Source organism: Salmo trutta, chromosome 13 (genome assembly GCF_901001165.1).
Source record: "Salmo trutta chromosome 13, fSalTru1.1, whole genome shotgun sequence".
In the NCBI taxonomy this organism is placed as follows: domain Eukaryota; kingdom Metazoa; phylum Chordata; class Actinopteri; order Salmoniformes; family Salmonidae; genus Salmo; species Salmo trutta.
The window spans coordinates 85,919,616-85,935,565 of NC_042969.1; the positions used below are offsets into that span (position 1 = coordinate 85,919,616).

Below are 15,950 nucleotides of genomic sequence, written 5' to 3' on the forward strand. Positions count from 1 at the left end.
CTTCAGACTCTTCCTAGCCTCCTTCAGACCCTTCCTAGCCTCCTTCAGACTCTTCCTAGCCTCCTTCAGACCCTTCCTAGCCTCCTTCAGACTCTTCCTAGCCTCCTTCAGACTCTTCCTAGCCTCCTTCAGACTCTTCCTAGCCTCCTTCAGAAACATAAAGACAGATGATAAAAGAGACTAGACCATCACACAGAGGGGATCATCAGAGCCAGTGATACCCAGTCCAGACCGTGGGACACAGCAGGGTTCAGGAGCCAGCCTTAATCAACTACAGACCGTGGGACACAGCAGGGTTCAGGAGCCAACCTTAATCAACTACAGACCGTGGGACACAGCAGGGTTCAGGAGCCAGCCTTAATCAACTACAGGCCTGTGTTTGAAGACAAGGTACCACCACCATTATGCCTGGAGTTATATAAGAGCGACTAGTTTAGAGACAAAACTTGCTTCGGGCAAGTCAAGTTCAAGTTTCATTTATTGCAATTGTATACATTAGAATTGTCATGTAGTGAAAAAACTTCTTTTTTTTAAACTCTGAAATATCTTGGACCGAAACGACTGAACCAATCAGACAACAGACAAGTAAGGAAAGAAATACAGTTAAATATACAGTAGCCTGGACAATATGTATGAGGGGGATTATAGTGCTGGATGTAGCCGCTGGTCACTGTGTGTTTGTGACCGGGAATCTCCTTTGATTGGCATTGCCCATGTCTAGTGGGATGGGATAAGTAGCAGCTGGTCAGCTGATCATGTCAGGGCAGTATCAAGGATACTGGGGTTAGCATGGCCATGAGGGTTAGCTGGGGGGGTTAGCTTAACCCATCCCACTGCCCCGTCCGTCAGTTTCAGGAATGCTTCCAAAAGCAGCTGTCAAACACACACACACACACACACACACACACACACACACTGATGAGGGCAATGTCTATGTTTCTTATACAGTCTGACACAACTCACTTCATAACATTACTGAACCCTGACTAATACAAATAAGTAACAGTGAATTACAGTTCTATGATGCTACAAAACGTTCATTCCCACGATCCACTGTTTGATAAATGGTGTTAAAGACAGTTCCTATGGAGTCCCTGCTACAGAATGGGTCGTGGGCTAGATATCTGACCAATCATGTTCACATATCGGAAGGTCAGAAAGCAGTCAGGTCAGGTCAGGACTCAAACCAGCGCTGAAGGTTGGGGATGGTGTTAGTCCGGAGTCTGTGATTCCGCACGGCGCGACACGCTGTGCAGTAATGCTCCGCCCAGAAGGCAGTCAGGTGTACGCTGTAGCTCCTCCTCCAGGCCAGGTGTCTCTGCAGGAGGGCGGGGCTCCGGCGTAGCAGCAACAGGTATTGGGCGAGCAGGCGGGGAGAAGGGAAGTCGTCCACATGGATAAAGGCCTCAGGGGGGAGGAAGCGTTCGTAGTTTTCCCGCGGCGGCCCGAGAACTACAGGAACGGCCCCGGCTAGTAAGGAGTTCCAGAGCTTCTCCGTGATGTAGTCGGTGTGCTGTGAGTTCTCCAACGCCAGATAAAACAGGTAGCGCCTCACCGTGCGCACCACAGTGCTGTCCTCTGGCAGTGGCACACCTGCACGCCCCAACACATCCACGCCAACGTAGTTAACAAGCCGACGGTAATACGCCACGCGGGCCTGCGACTCCGACCAGTTACTGATGACCCAGACCAGTAGGTGGGGCCGTCTGGGGCGTGTGTGTGGGAGGGCGTTGGCATGAGGGCGAAAGCGGGGAACCAGGTAGCCGTAAGGGAGGAATATATCTGAATCTGCACGGTAGGTCATGGTGAGATTGAACACGCCCTCAAACCTCCACAGACCACGAGTGTGAGACGGGGACTCAAAATTCATCCAAATCCATTTCTGGCCACGGGGTCGTGGGTCGGACGGGAGTGCCGTGGCGTTGGTCGTTATCTCACGGTGGTGCATGATGATGGCGTCGGCCCCGGGGTACATGCGTCGGTCGTCGGTCAGTATGCACCCACGGATTCCAAAGCGCACCTCACAGTCCGGCAGTCTACGGTAACGGCCGAAGGGGTGCGTCCACAGAAGAAGGGTGACATCTCTGGGTTCACCTTCAGCCAGAGGGAAGGGTTGCTGTCGCGGGTCCGGGAGATTGAGCAAACACACTCCAAGGAGGAAAAAGAGCGCACCGCCGAGAGCAACGAAACATGACGTTCTCAGAACAGTCACTCTACGTGTTTTGCTTCGGCGCAGACCGGGGCGCTTAGCAGCTCTGGGAGAGGTAGAACTACCCCCTGTTACCCACTGAGTAAGCCACTGAGTTATCTCCATGAAATCCAGTCAAACTTCCAGGCCTTATTTCCATTAAGTCATCCAGCACCCTCTTCCATTAACTCCAGAAACGTAATGTCCACTTCCCTGTAACATTCTCCTCTCCATTCAGCTGGTGTAGTCTAGAACTCAGAATAACTGTTCTCTCCATTCACCTGGTGTAGTCTAGAACTCAGAATAACTGTTCTCTCCATTCACCTGGTGTAGTCTAGAACTCAGAATAACTGTTCTTTCCATTCACCTGGTGTAGTCTAGAACTCAGAATAACTGTTCTCTCCATTCACCTGGTGTAGTCTAGAACTCAGAATAACTGATTTCTCCATTCACCTGGTGTAGTCTAGAACTCAGAATAACTGTTCTCTCCATTCACCTGGTGTAGTCTAGAACTCAGAATAACTGTTCTCTCCATTCACCTGGTGTAGTCTAGAACTCAGAATAACTGTTCTCTCCATTCACCTGGTGTAGTCTAGAACTCAGAATAACAGATGTCTTTCACCTGGGATTCCAAGGAGAAAAGTTACGGTCCTCCTTCTTTATCCCTTGGCTGTGAGAAAAACCAGTTGGCCCATTCTCAGGTAAACATCAAGTTCCTTTGTCTCTGCTCTGTCAGGAGAGATAAGGATCTCTGCCACTGGATAATGTGTAGACTAGTTTTACCTGAGTCGCGTTGTTGGTGAATGCATGAGCAAACGGTTCTGCGCAAAATACTTGACGTGGCAGGCAGCATGCGACTTCCTGTTACCGGTGAATGGGTTCTTTGTAGCCCTGAGAGGCTCTTTCAGGACAGCGAGAGTAAACATGCTGCCCTGCAGGGCGAGGACTGCTATGTAGCCCAGAGGTACTGCTTGGACCAACAACCATGGTTAAAATCCAGACCTCTTGGTAAAATCCATAGAACAGGGAAGCTGTACGTTTCAGAGTGAACAACATAGATAGACATCATTTAGGAGAAAGAAATTGCCTATACTGTGCTTGGACCAGGGGTTATTTTCCAGTCACTTTGTTCTGAAAAGAATTATTTTTTTTCGTTCCATTCCACTGTTCCCGACTAGCAAAATAAAGTTCTGAACTGGTTTGGTACAACAACAAAAAATCAACGGTTTATATCGTTCCTTTCTGTTCTTTTGAAACCTCTGAAATCGATGGTTGCTATGGCATGGGCAAGCTTTGGATAGTAGTTAGTTGGACATTGGACAGACAAGTATAGGGCACAAGATTTGGTTTAACACAAAACCAAGTATATCTGCGGAAAATAGGGGTGCTGTAGGGTGCTGAAAAATCAGAATTTAAAAAAATACATAATGAAATAATCTTCACAAAAGCAGTGCACTGGACCTTTACTACTCCTGTATTCAGGGCTGGTCCTGGCCATTATGCTGCCCTAGGAGAAACAAAACTATTGCCACCCCTGCAAAACTAGAAGTCTCAGTAAGCTAAATTAAGTTGAAAAGATGTCTAAAAAAACGTATTTTCCAGACGTTGAAGTTAGGTTCTGAATGAAAGATGAAAAGTTATTTTCTGTAAGTTTAAAATACATATTTTTCAGGACATTGAAAAATACATATTGTAATGAAACAGCAGGGAGCAGGTCGCGAACCCTCGACCTTCTAGCCCGAAGTCCAGCGCACTATCGACTGTGCCGCAAAAGCATTCTCGAACGGTCGTTACAGTATTTTCCGGAAGTTGAAATCAGGTTCATTTTCGGTTCTGAATGAAAGTTGAAAATAAGTAGACGTCTATGTTTGGGCCAAATCAACCGGACAAAATCTGAACCAACTGTTTCAGATTTGGTCCGGACCGGACCAAAAACCAATGTCCGTGTATGTGGAAATCAAGGCCGGTCAGGAACTGCACCAAAATGAGACATCCAAAAGGCGTCGGCGTTGGTCTGTGCTCACAGAGGTGTAGCCTACAGTGTTGTCTGAAATTGAGTTGTATGAATACCCATCTATGTGGTAGGCCTACCGTTTGTAAAACACAAAACAACGACTTCCGGACAAAATAACAAATAGATCTTCAAAAGACTTTGGCTCGTGCTTACTGTGGTATAGCCTACCATGTCGGCCCGCAATGGAATTTTATGAATGCCTATTACACAGTGGGAAATGCAGAAGTATTTTCTTTTTCGCTATGATCACCTTGTCAAAAAATGTTGGATTCAAACTTGAAACCACTGATCATAACAATGGGGTGAAACACCTGGACAACAGCTGTGATTGTCCTTTCCATATTGTCCATTTTATTTTGACCTGTCCTGTTTTTAGGATATGTTATTTGTTAACATGACAGCTCGTTTTTTTTTTTTTTGATATTGCGCCATTTAGATTAGGCTTTTTGATCGGAGAAACCTGCATGATGTTAAAAGTGTCCGTCTCATCCAGCCTGTAGGCTTGGGAAAAGGCCACATACTCTTTCTACCATTTCCTAAATCTGATACCTGATTTATGTTAGATTATCTTCTTGACGGAACGTTGGTGGAGCACCGCAGAGATGCGTCTCTCCAACAGCACCCGGAGAGGCACACTGGGAATGGACAAGCAAAATATTTTGCACCCCTGCCTTTGACAAAGTAGGCACAGCTTAAAAAATACCCATATGCCACAGGTTGAGAGAAATTGTCATTGTTTTAAGGGCAGAATTATGAGGTTTTATGTGCTGTCTTGGTCAGTTTAGCTCAGAAAATGCCACCCTCTTTAATCTGTGCCATAGGAGGCTGCCTAATGAGCAGTCCGGCCTTACTTGTATTAGCTGATCGATATTGCCCTCTGCATCACGGAAAACATTGTTTTTCTCTCACAAAAGGAGTGCACTAAGCCTTTACTACTCCTGTATTAGCGGACTGATAGGGCAGTTTGCAGCGTGGGGAGAAATCAACATGCGCACGATGGCCTGAAGTTTGCATGTTTTGGCAAGAGTAGACAGGCTACTTTCCTCTTGCGACGCTAATTTTCCACACAGTCCACCAGGGGGCTCTATTCACCCAGTATTGCTGTCGTTTACTTCTAGGCCTCATCAATTGCTTTTGGTATTTCAGAGGTATTTAGGAACAGGAGACTCAAACAGAACACATATAACACACATCAAGGTGAATAAAAGTGTCTTCATATTAAAACCAATCAAATGTCTCAAGGCTCTTATCCGGGTGCTTGTTTTAAAAGGCATAGGCCCACTCATAATGCACTTCAGTCTTCTTAAAATTGTCTGGCCTCCAGAGAAGCCATGTTTTATTTAAATGAATGAATAAATGAAAGGCCAGAGAAGACGCAGAGAGAGATTGAAAACGGTGTGAGATTTGAGATGTGAGCTGTGTGTTCTTGTAGAGGTCTGTGCTAGAAAAACAACCTACCAGCGAGACTAACTCTCTCTATAGACCTGCCAGGATGTACAGACTGTACAGACAGTCTCACTGTTCTGTCCCGTTGTGTGACAAGACACACACACACATGCACACAATGAGAGGAAGAAGCCGCCAGATGCAGAATGTCTCCAGTGGACTCCCCAGTCCATTCCCGACATCTAGTCCCTACATCCCCCTGAGAGAGACAGCTAACAGCCCAGTCAGCTGTACTTCCCATGTCCCATAACGAGCCTTGTAGTCCCTCTCTCTGCATTATTTAACTATTCATTCATGTGAACAGTTCTATTTCCAGACCATTCGTTTTTCTTCACGCATACAAGGAAGAGTTTTGCATGAAACGATTTAGAACACTGACTGAACACCATGTTGGAGTGAAGATAAACTGGCTTCCTGCAAAGATAAATCTGATTGGTTAGTGCTGGTACAGTCAATAATCCATTGAAGTATTGACAGAAGACTAATCAACTAGACACTACCAGTAGAGATGCAGTATATTACAGGAGACTGAGGCCAGCTCTCTGCTGTGCTTTTGTTTATTTCTGCTCGTCTGCCTGTCCAACAGATGAAGATAAGAGGACATATCATGTCAATGTGTTTGTTTGTCAGTTCGTGTGTGTGTGTGTGTGTGTGTGTGTGTGTGTGTGTGTGTGCGTGCGTGCGTGCGTGCGTGCGCGCGTGCGCGCGTGTGTGTGTGTGTGTGTTTAGGCCTGTTTCTCCCTGTGATAATACACACTCCTCAGGATAGGCCCCAGGCTCTTAACTCATCTTTATCGATTTTCTCTTTCTATTCTGTTCTCTTTTCTCTCCCTCTCTCCCAGGGGATGGAATGTCTCAATTCTTTCCAGGGAGGACCCAGACAGACAGAGAGAGAGAGAGAGAGAGAGAGAGAGAGAGAGAGAGAGAGAGAGGAGAGAGAGAGAGAGGAGGAGAGAGAGAGAGGAGAGAGGAGAGAGGAGAGAGAGAGAGAGAGAGAGAGAGAGAGAGAGAGAGAGAGAGAGAGAGAGAGAGAGAGAGAGAGAGAGAGAGAGAGAGAGAGAGAGAGAGAGAGAGAGAGAGAGAGAATGCAGAGGGGGTTCTGAGAGTGTGCTGGTCACTGAGTCCCTCGCTGACCCCTGATCTTGATCTTGACATCAGAGGTGACCCCTGGGGTCAAAGGTCATGTGAAAGTGCCGTTCCAACGATTCACTCCGCCGCCGGGTGATGATGATCTTGTCCAGCCTTCCCTAGCTGTCTGACGTGATTGGTGGGGGCGGCACATAGCCTAACAGTTAAGAGCGTTGGGCCAGTAACTGAAAGGTTGCTGGTTCGAATCCCTGAGCCGACTAGGTACTTAACCATAATTGCTCCTGTAAGTCGCTCTGGATAAGAGTGTCTGCTAAATTACTAAAATGCAAATGTAGTGGGGAGCTCAACCTCAGACCCCCCTCAGGGCCACACATCCATGTCTGCCTCTCCCCCACAACCACGGCCGGGCCCGCTAAGAGCATCCGCCCTCACAAGCTTAGTTAATGAGGAGAGAAAGTGAGACAGTAGCGAGAGGTTGTGAGTGAGAGCCAGAATATCTGTTTGTTTTAACAGCACACTCTGGAAAGGAGATATGACTGATGGCCCCTTTCAGCCTTGGAATTCAGATCAGATGTACATAAACTGCTTGCTAAAAGTACAATTCTAAATGACGCATCAGCAGATCACGCACATCCAAAAGCTAAAAAAAAAAAATGCAATATTCTTCGTATCATCTGACCTCACTACACAAACAACCGAGTTCCCCATTCCTGTGACTCCTTTGAGGGAAGTCAAGAATAACAACAAAAATTCATAAGCCTGTAGGTGTTCTCTCAAACCAGTCTTTCTGGTTGGATTGGGGAGCATCTTACCCTACCTAAGACAAGTCTAAGTCAACAGACAGAACAACATGAGGAAGAGCTCTTCTCCCTGAATCATGGCCTTAAGTTAAGTATGAAACTACTTATCAGCCCTGAACGCCCTCACTTAGAACATAAACAAACTGTTCAAAATAGCTTTAACCGTGTCATCAATGATGAAGTGAAGTAATTATTAAATAATTTTTAAAAAAAACAGCTCCAAATGTAATTGAAGGGGCACTATATCTTGGCTGTGAAATTATAAAATGTCTATGATTAGAATACAAAAAAAGCTATGAACTGTAATTTGACAGCCTAAAAGCCAGGCTCTCAAAGAGGCCATTAAAAGCCTCATTAGCCTAAAGGGCAGTCAGTCCGGTGGATTAAACACAAATAACTAAATTGGAAAATGCAATCAGGGCTCTGATTGATAAAAAGTAAATCATATACAAAAAAATGCAACACTTTAAAGGCCCAATGCAGCTGTTTTTATCGCAATATCAAATCATTTCTGGTTAACAATTAAGTACCTTACTGTAATAGTTGTACATTCAAATGGTCAAAAAGAAACATAAATCGTTTTTTTGTTGTTGCTATTTTTAGCTAAATCGTCATTCCAAGTTGGAAACTCTGGAATCTTTCTAGATCTTAGACTTTCCGACTAGAGGATCACTGGCATCATGATTTGACCTAGAGTTTGCAGTTGTATTGAAAGCACCATATTTCTCACTGCAATAATTTTGTTAGGACTGTCTGGGAGTGGTTCGAGTGGGAGACTGAAAACTAGCTGTTATTGGCAGAGAGTTTTATCTCCCTTTGTTACTGGTCTATTAACTAATTTACCGCCTGGTGATGTCACCAGGCAAGATGAAACTTAAAAGCTGACGAATAGAAGGTCCTGTGTAGATTGTGTGTTCAAGCAGCAGCTATCAGGAAATACGTCTATTCCATTTTTTTGCACACTTTTATAGTGTTAGTTTCATCAGCTGTTGTACAATATAATACAAAACATAGGGGGGGTGGGCATGTGTGTACTGCTATTACTAATTGTAATGATAAGCACAGCCTAAAGAAAAGTTATGACAATCGTAAAAAATCTTTGGATAAATGGTTAAAAGTTGTCATTTAAAATATATAAAACCAATGATGCACGTAAGTAAGACGTGTAAGCATGTGTTTTCTGAGTGAAAACCAAACAATATACTAAGAGCGTCAGTTCACGGTCCATATAGAAGATCCAGTCCATATTTTACCATCTAGAAAACTGCCAGCACCCACTCTACATGGCAGTGTTGAAAACAGTAGGTTCCCGTTCAGGAACAGCTCCGCTCCGTGTTTTCTGTGTTCCCCTGAACTCCAACCCTGACTCTCTCTGTCAGCTTCTCATTCCGTCTCAATATGCCTCAAGATGGCGGCCAATGCGGGATCAATGTTTCAATATTGGAAGCGCTTTGATTTACAACTACTGCAGGTCAGTTTCCATTCTCCTCATTTCACTTGATTTGTACCATTTCAATATTGTGTTGCTGAGTTCGGGTGCAATAGACGATATGTTTTGGGTCCGAATGGCTTTTCTGTCGGTATTTGTGTCCGCTTGTAGAGAGACAGAGCTCTTCTCCTATTGATGAAAGTGGTTTATGTCGCTGATCGGAAATTGATCCTCTTTGTTGAATTGCCATCGATCCGCCGGCGCCCTGGTGACGGTGCGGGGTAACGCCGTTACCGCATGAAACCACCACGCTGAGTCCCGAGCAGACCATCATATCCCCCACAAATACACGCGTCTCCTGGTCAACTTTTCTTGTTTAGCATGAAGTAGCTAGCCAGCTAGCTGGTCTGGTATTGTCAGCTTGGTCTGCAGCTTGTGTTTTGTTGGGTGTTTTGGAGAAAAAGGCCATTATTAAGTGCGGGTAAGAGAATAACGCTGTGATCCGTGATGACCTCTCCGGCTGTCAGATCACACAGACGCGTCGACACGTTTCAGTTTCACACTAACTTTGTAGCCCGATAGATTTGAACACATTCGGTGTATTTTTAGTGATGAACATGTTAAAACAGTCATCACTAATACAGAGAGGCTGATGCCTACATACAGACTCTAAATCACTGGCCACTTTTAATAAATGGATCACTAGTCACTTTAATAATGTTTACATCTTGCATTACTTATCTCATGTAAACACTATTTTATACCATCTATTTCGTCTTGCATATGCCGCTCGGTCATATATTTATTGCATATATTTATATATTCTTATTCCTTTACTTATATTAGTGTGTATTAGGTAGTTGTTGGGGAATTGTTAGATTACTTGTTAGATATTACTGCACTGTCGGAACTAGAAGCACAAGCATTTCACTACACTCACATTAACATCTGCTAACCATGTGTATGTGACCGATTTGATATCAAAACAACTAGTTTAGTTAGGTTAGTTAGCAGCTAAAGATAGCTTGTGTTGTTGTTGAAGCGTGCGTGGCAGCAGCTGGCTAAACCCTTTGAGCGCTCAGTCTCATCTTGTATTATATTACATTTTTAACGAACACCGAAAACATTAGTGTAGGAAATTGTATTTGTATGCCAGACAAGTGGCCCATTTTGGCCTACTTACTAGCAATCTACGTTATATATGTGGCATAACATTTCATTCTTTTTTTTAGTCAGGTAGGTTCTGAGTTTGGTTGTAGGTGGAAATGTACCATGTTGGGAGGGGAAAAAACAGCCGATTTTATAGTAGGGGGGGGGAATGGGTGAGACATATACTTATCACGTTCAATAAGGGCTTTAGTCTGATTCTCTGCTTGGCCATATGCGACTATGCTTCACTCATGATCTATAATCAAGGCTCCTCTTCATTTATCAAAATGGATTTGATCCATTCTGGTGTTGCCTGTGATTCATCTACAGATGAAATTATTTTTGTAATGTGCACCCCCCTCCCTCCTCCTTTTTTTTCCCCTCTTTGAAGTGGAGTGTCTACATTTTGTCTAGGATCAGTTTTTTCATACATTGACTGCCAGCGCAGTGCACTGCACAGCCAGGACATGAAATATGCATCGCATAAGTTTGTGATAAGGCCCTGAGTAATTATGGCAAATGCCCATCAGAAGTTGTTAGTCAGGACAGTGAATCTGGGATTCAGAGCTGCGGAGTAGAGGCCAGTAGGCCTGTCTGGATGATAGGAACCAGCCGGAGCTGTGTGCTCTCAGAACGGTCTGTCTGTCTGTCTGTCTGTCTGTCTGTCTGTCTGTCTGTCTGTCTGTCTGTCTGTCTGTCACGTACGTACGTACGTACGTACGTACGTACTCAGGCTTGTCAGTTGTTTGCAAACTTTGTAGCTGCCTCGCTCCCTCCCTCTCTGACCAGAAGCTGGTGCTTATAGTGGTGGATTCTGCCAGAGGCGTCATGCCCATAGGGGGCACATGGGCACCTGCCCCCCCTCACATTTCTCCTGTTTAATAATGTTATTACTATTAGACGCCTAGCAATTTTATGAAGTTGGCTTTAGCTAGCCTAGTTAGATTCCCAACTCCCACTATGTTACCAAGAAGCCAAATCAGGCTATCAATCAAGTTATAGCAGCCATCTTGTCTAAGTATCTTAGGTGGCAGACTTTAGGTTGCTAGACTACAAAAGCAAGCAATATCTAAATGTACTGAATAAGACTCGTATTCCTTTAAATCTTTTACCCAGATTTTAGCAGAGATTCAGATAATCAAATTTTGTTTCTTGAAGATGTAAAAGAACCACCCGTCAGAAGAATAGACGGCTGAAGAAGTACGCTTAAATATACAGTACAAAAAATGCATTAAATGAAATGCATTCACTACTGTAAGTTGCTCTGGATAAGAGCGTCTGCTAAATGACTAAAATGTAAAATGTAAATGTACATAAAAAGAGACATATTTTGACATTGCATAATGATTATGGCTCTAGATTGCAGGAAAAAAGCTGTTTCGGATTTTTTTTAAATACAAAATTCTCCATCTTACAGACTCTCCTGTATGCTGCTGCATTACATTAGGTGTGTTTTGTCATACATTCTGTAACAGCAGCACAACCGAACAGACATCAGTAGTTGGTGCGTTTATCAAGGGCTTAAATAGCAGCCTGCCTGTTCTTAGACATTAAAACCCCATTTGATCTGTGACTTTTTTATTCCCTCAATGAGAAACAGCTACTGGACAAAGACTGCTTTGAGCTGTTAGTTAGTCTCTCTAGCTCCCCAGGTTAGGGTTAGAGAGAGCTTTGAGCTGTTAGTTAGTCTCTAGCTCCCCAGGTTAGGGTTAGAGAGAGCTTTGAGCTGTTAGTTAGTCTCTCTAGCTCCCCAGGTTAGGGTTAGAGAGAGCTTTGAGCTGTTAGTTAGTCTCTAGCTCCCCAGGTTAGGGTTAGAGAGAGCTTTGAGCTGTTAGTTAGTCTCTCTGGCGCCCCAGGTTAGGGTTAGAGAGAGCTTTGAGCTGTTAGTTAGTCTCTAGCTCCCCAGGTTAGGGTTAGAGAGAGCTTTGAGCTGTTAGTTAGTCTCTCTAGCTCCCCAGGTTAGAGTTAGAGAGAGCTTTGAGCTGTTAGTTAGTCTCTCTGGCTCCCCAGGTTAGGGTTAGAGAGAGCTTTGAGCTGTTAGTTAGTCTCTCTGGCTCCCCAGGTTAGGGTTAGAGAGAGCTTTGAGCTGTTAGTTAGTCTCTGGCTCCCCAGGTTAGGGTTAGAGAGAGCTTTGAGCTGTTAGTTAGTCTCTCTAGCGCCCCAGGTTAGGGTTAGAGAGAGCTTTGAGCTGTTAGTTAGTCTCTCTAGCGCCCCAGGTTAGGGTTAGAGAGAGCTTTGAGCTGTTAGTTAGTCTCTCTAGCTCCCCAGGTTAGGGTTAGAGAGAGCTTTGAGCTGTTAGTTAGTCTCTCTAGCTCCCCAGGTTAGGGTTAGAGAGAGCTTTGAGCTGTTAGTCTCTAGCTCACCAGGTTAGGGTTAGAGAGAGCTTTGAGTTGTTAGTTAGTCTCTCTAGCTCCCCAGGTTAGGGTTAGAGAGAGCTTTGAGCTGTTAGTTAGTCTCTGGCTCCCCAGGTTAGAGTTAGAGAGAGCTTTGAGCTGTTAGTTAGTCTCTAGCTCCCCAGGTTAGGGTTAGAGAGAGCTTTGAGCTGTTAGTTAGTCTCTCTAGCTCCCCAGGTTAGGGTTAGAGAGAGCTTTGAGCTGTTAGTTAGTCTCTGGCTCCCCAGGTTAGGGTTAGAGAGAGCTTTGAGCTGTTAGTTAGTCTCTCTAGCTCCCCAGGTTAGGGTTAGAGAGAGCTTTGAGCTGTTAGTTAGTCTCTGTCTCCCCAGGTTAGGGTTAGAGAGAGCTTTGAGCTGTTAGTTAGTCTCTAGCTCCCCAGGTTAGGGTTAGAGAGAGCTTTGAGCTGTTAGTTAGTCTCTCTAGCTCCCCAGGTTAGGGTTAGAGAGAGCTTTGAGCTGTTAGTCTCTAGCTCCCCAGGTTAGGGTTAGAGAGAGCTTTGAGCTGTTAGTTAGTCTCTGGCTCCCCAGGTTAGGGTTAGAGAGACCTTTGAGCTGTTAGTCTCTCTGGCTCCCCAGGTTAGGGTTAGAGAGAGCTTTGAGCTGTTAGTTAGTCTCTAGCTCCCCAGGTTAGGGTTAGAGAGAGCTTTGAGCTGTTAGTTAGTCTCTGGCTCCCCAGGTTAGGGTTAGAGAGAGCTTTGAGCTGTTAGTTAGTCTCTCTGGCTCCCCAGGTTAGGGTTAGAGAGAGCTTTGAGCTGTTAGTTAGTCTCTGGCTCCCCAGGTTAGGGTTAGAGAGAGCTTTGAGCTGTTAGTTAGTCTCTCTAGCTCCCCAGGTTAGGGATAGAGAGAGCTTTGAGCTGTTAGTTAGTCTCTCTAGCTCCCCAGGTTATGGTTAGAGAGAGCTTTGAGCTGTTAGTTAGTCTCTAGCTCCCCAGGTTAGGGTTAGAGAGAGCTTTGAGCTGTTAGTTAGTCTCTCTAGCGCCCCAGGTTAGGGTTAGAGAGAGCTTTGAGCTGTTAGTTAGTCTCTAGCTCCCCAGGTTAGGGTTAGAGAGAGCTTTGAGCTGTTAGTTAGTCTCTGGCTCCCCAGGTTAGGGTTAGAGAGAGCTTTGAGCTGTTAGTTAGTCTCTCTGGCTCCCCAGGTTAGGGTTAGAGAGAGCTTTGAGCTGTTAGTTAGTCTCTGGCTCCCCAGGTTAGGGTTAGAGAGAGCTTTGAGCTGTTAGTTAGTCTCTCTAGCTCCCCAGGTTAGGGTTAGAGAGAGCTTTGAGCTGTTAGTTAGTCTCTCTAGCTCCCCGGGTTATGGTTAGAGAGAGCTTTGAGCTGTTAGTTAGTCTCTAGCTCCCCAGGTTAGAGAGAGCTTTGAGCTGTTAGTTAGTCTCTCTAGCTCGCCAGGTTAGGGTTAGAGAGAGCTTTGAGCTGTTTGTTAGTCTCTCTGGCTCCCCAGGTTAGGGTTAGAGAGAGCTTTGAGCTGTTAGTTAGTCTCTCTAGCTCCCCAGGTTAGGGTTAGAGAGAGCTTTGAGCTGTTAGTTAGTCTCTCTAGCTCCCCAGGTTAGAGTTAGAGAGAGCTTTGAGCTGTTAGTTAGTCTCTCTAGCTCCCCAGGTTAGGGTTAGAGAGAGCTTTGAGCTGTTAGTTAGTCTCTCTAGCTCCCCAGGTTAGGGTTAGAGAGAGCTTTGAGCTGTTAGTTAGTTTCTCTGGCTCCCCAGGTTAAAGTTAAAGAGAGCTTTGAGCTGTTAGTTAGTCTCTCTAGCTCCCCAGGTTAGGGTTAGAGAGAGCTTTGAGCTGTTAGTCTCTAGCTCCCCAGGTTAGGGTTAGAGAGAGCTTTGAGCTGTTAGTTAGTCTCTCTAGCTCCCCAGGTTAGAGTTAGAGAGAGCTTTGAGCTGTTAGTTAGTCTCTCTAGCTCCCCAGGTTAGGGTTAGAGAGAGCTTTGAGCTGTTAGTTAGTCTCTCTAGCTCCCCAGGTTAGGGTTAGAGAGAGCTTTGAGCTGTTAGTTAGTCTCTAGCTCCCCAGGTTAGGGTTAGAGAGAGCTTTGAGCTGTTAGTTAGTCTCTCTAGCTCGCCAGGTTAGGGTTAGAGAGAGCTTTGAGCTGTTTGTTAGTCTCTCTGGCTCCCCAGGTTAGGGTTAGAGAGAGCTTTGAGCTGTTAGTTAGTCTCTCTAGCTCCCCAGGTTAGGGTTAGAGAGAGCTTTGAGCTGTTAGTTAGTCTCTCTAGCTCCCCAGGTTAGAGTTAGAGAGAGCTTTGAGCTGTTAGTTAGTCTCTCTAGCTCCCCAGGTTAGGGTTAGAGAGAGCTTTGAGCTGTTAGTTAGTCTCTCTAGCGCCCCAGGTTAGGGTTAGAGAGAGCTTTGAGCTGTTAGTTAGTCTCTGGCTCCCCAGGTTAGGGTTAGAGAGAGCTTTGAGCTGTTAGTTAGTCTCTCTGGCTCCCCAGGTTAGGGTTAGAGAGAGCTTTGAGCTGTTAGTTAGTCTCTGGCTCCCCAGGTTAGGGTTAGAGAGAGCTTTGAGCTGTTAGTTAGTCTCTCTAGCTCCCCAGGTTAGGGTTAGAGAGAGCTTTGAGCTGTTAGTTAGTCTCTCTAGCTCCCCAGGTTATGGTTAGAGAGAGCTTTGAGCTGTTAGTTAGTCTCTAGCTCCCCAGGTTAGGGTTAGAGAGAGCTTTGAGCTGTTAGTTAGTCTCTCTAGCGCCCCAGGTTAGGGTTAGAGAGAGCTTTGAGCTGTTAGTTAGTCTCTGGCTCCCCAGGTTAGGGTTAGAGAGAGCTTTGAGCTGTTAGTTAGTCTCTCTAGCTCCCCAGGTTAGGGTTAGAGAGAGCTTTGAGCTGTTAGTTAGTCTCTCTAGCTCCCCAGGTTATGGTTAGAGAGAGCTTTGAGCTGTTAGTTAGTCTCTAGCTCCCCAGGTTAGGGTTAGAGAGAGCTTTGAGCTGTTAGTTAGTCTCTCTAGCTCCCCAGGTTAGGGTTAGAGAGAGCTTTGAGCTGTTAGTTAGTCTCTGGCTCCCCAGGTTAGGGTTAGAGAGAGCTTTGAGCTGTTAGTTAGTCTCTCTGGCTCCCCAGGTTAGGGTTAGAGAGAGCTTTGAGCTGTTAGTTAGTCTCTCTAGCTCCCCAGGTTAGGGTTAGAGAGAGCTTTGAGCTGTTAGTTAGTCTCTCTAGCTCCCCGGGTTATGGTTAGAGAGAGCTTTGAGCTGTTAGTTAGTCTCTAGCTCCCCAGGTTAGAGAGAGCTTTGAGCTGTTAGTTAGTCTCTCTAGCTCGCCAGGTTAGGGTTAGAGAGAGCTTTGAGCTGTTTGTTAGTCTCTCTGGCTCCCCAGGTTAGGGTTAGAGAGAGCTTTGAGCTGTTAGTCTCTCTAGCTCCCCAGGTTAGGGTTAGAGAGAGCTTTGAGCTGTTAGTTAGTCTCTCTAGCTCCCCAGGTTAGAGTTAGAGAGAGCTTTGAGCTGTTAGTTAGTCTCTCTAGCTCCCCAGGTTAGGGTT

The 15,950-nt window shown here is 45.4% G+C and overlaps 2 protein-coding genes across 2 annotated transcripts in view; one reads left to right on the forward strand and one right to left on the reverse strand.

The window, feature by feature from the left end:
* Positions 1 to 460: 460 nt before the first annotated feature.
* Positions 461 to 2,839, reverse strand: LOC115206666 (alpha-(1,3)-fucosyltransferase 4-like). The gene has a single exon (XM_029773852.1). It carries the CDS (start codon positions 2,312 to 2,314, stop codon positions 1,175 to 1,177), a length of 1,140 nt encoding a protein of 379 aa, XP_029629712.1. The 5' UTR covers positions 2,315 to 2,839; the 3' UTR covers positions 461 to 1,174.
* A 6,042-nt stretch (positions 2,840 to 8,881) lies between these two features.
* LOC115206667 (homeobox protein cut-like 1) overlaps positions 8,882 to 15,950 on the forward strand; it is a gene marked incomplete in the record, with an annotated part of 109,749 nt that continues 102,680 nt past the window's right edge. Inside the window, 1 exon segment of the mRNA XM_029773853.1 lies at positions 8,882 to 9,008. Within this exon segment, the coding sequence (XP_029629713.1) occupies positions 8,946 to 9,008 (63 nt within the window).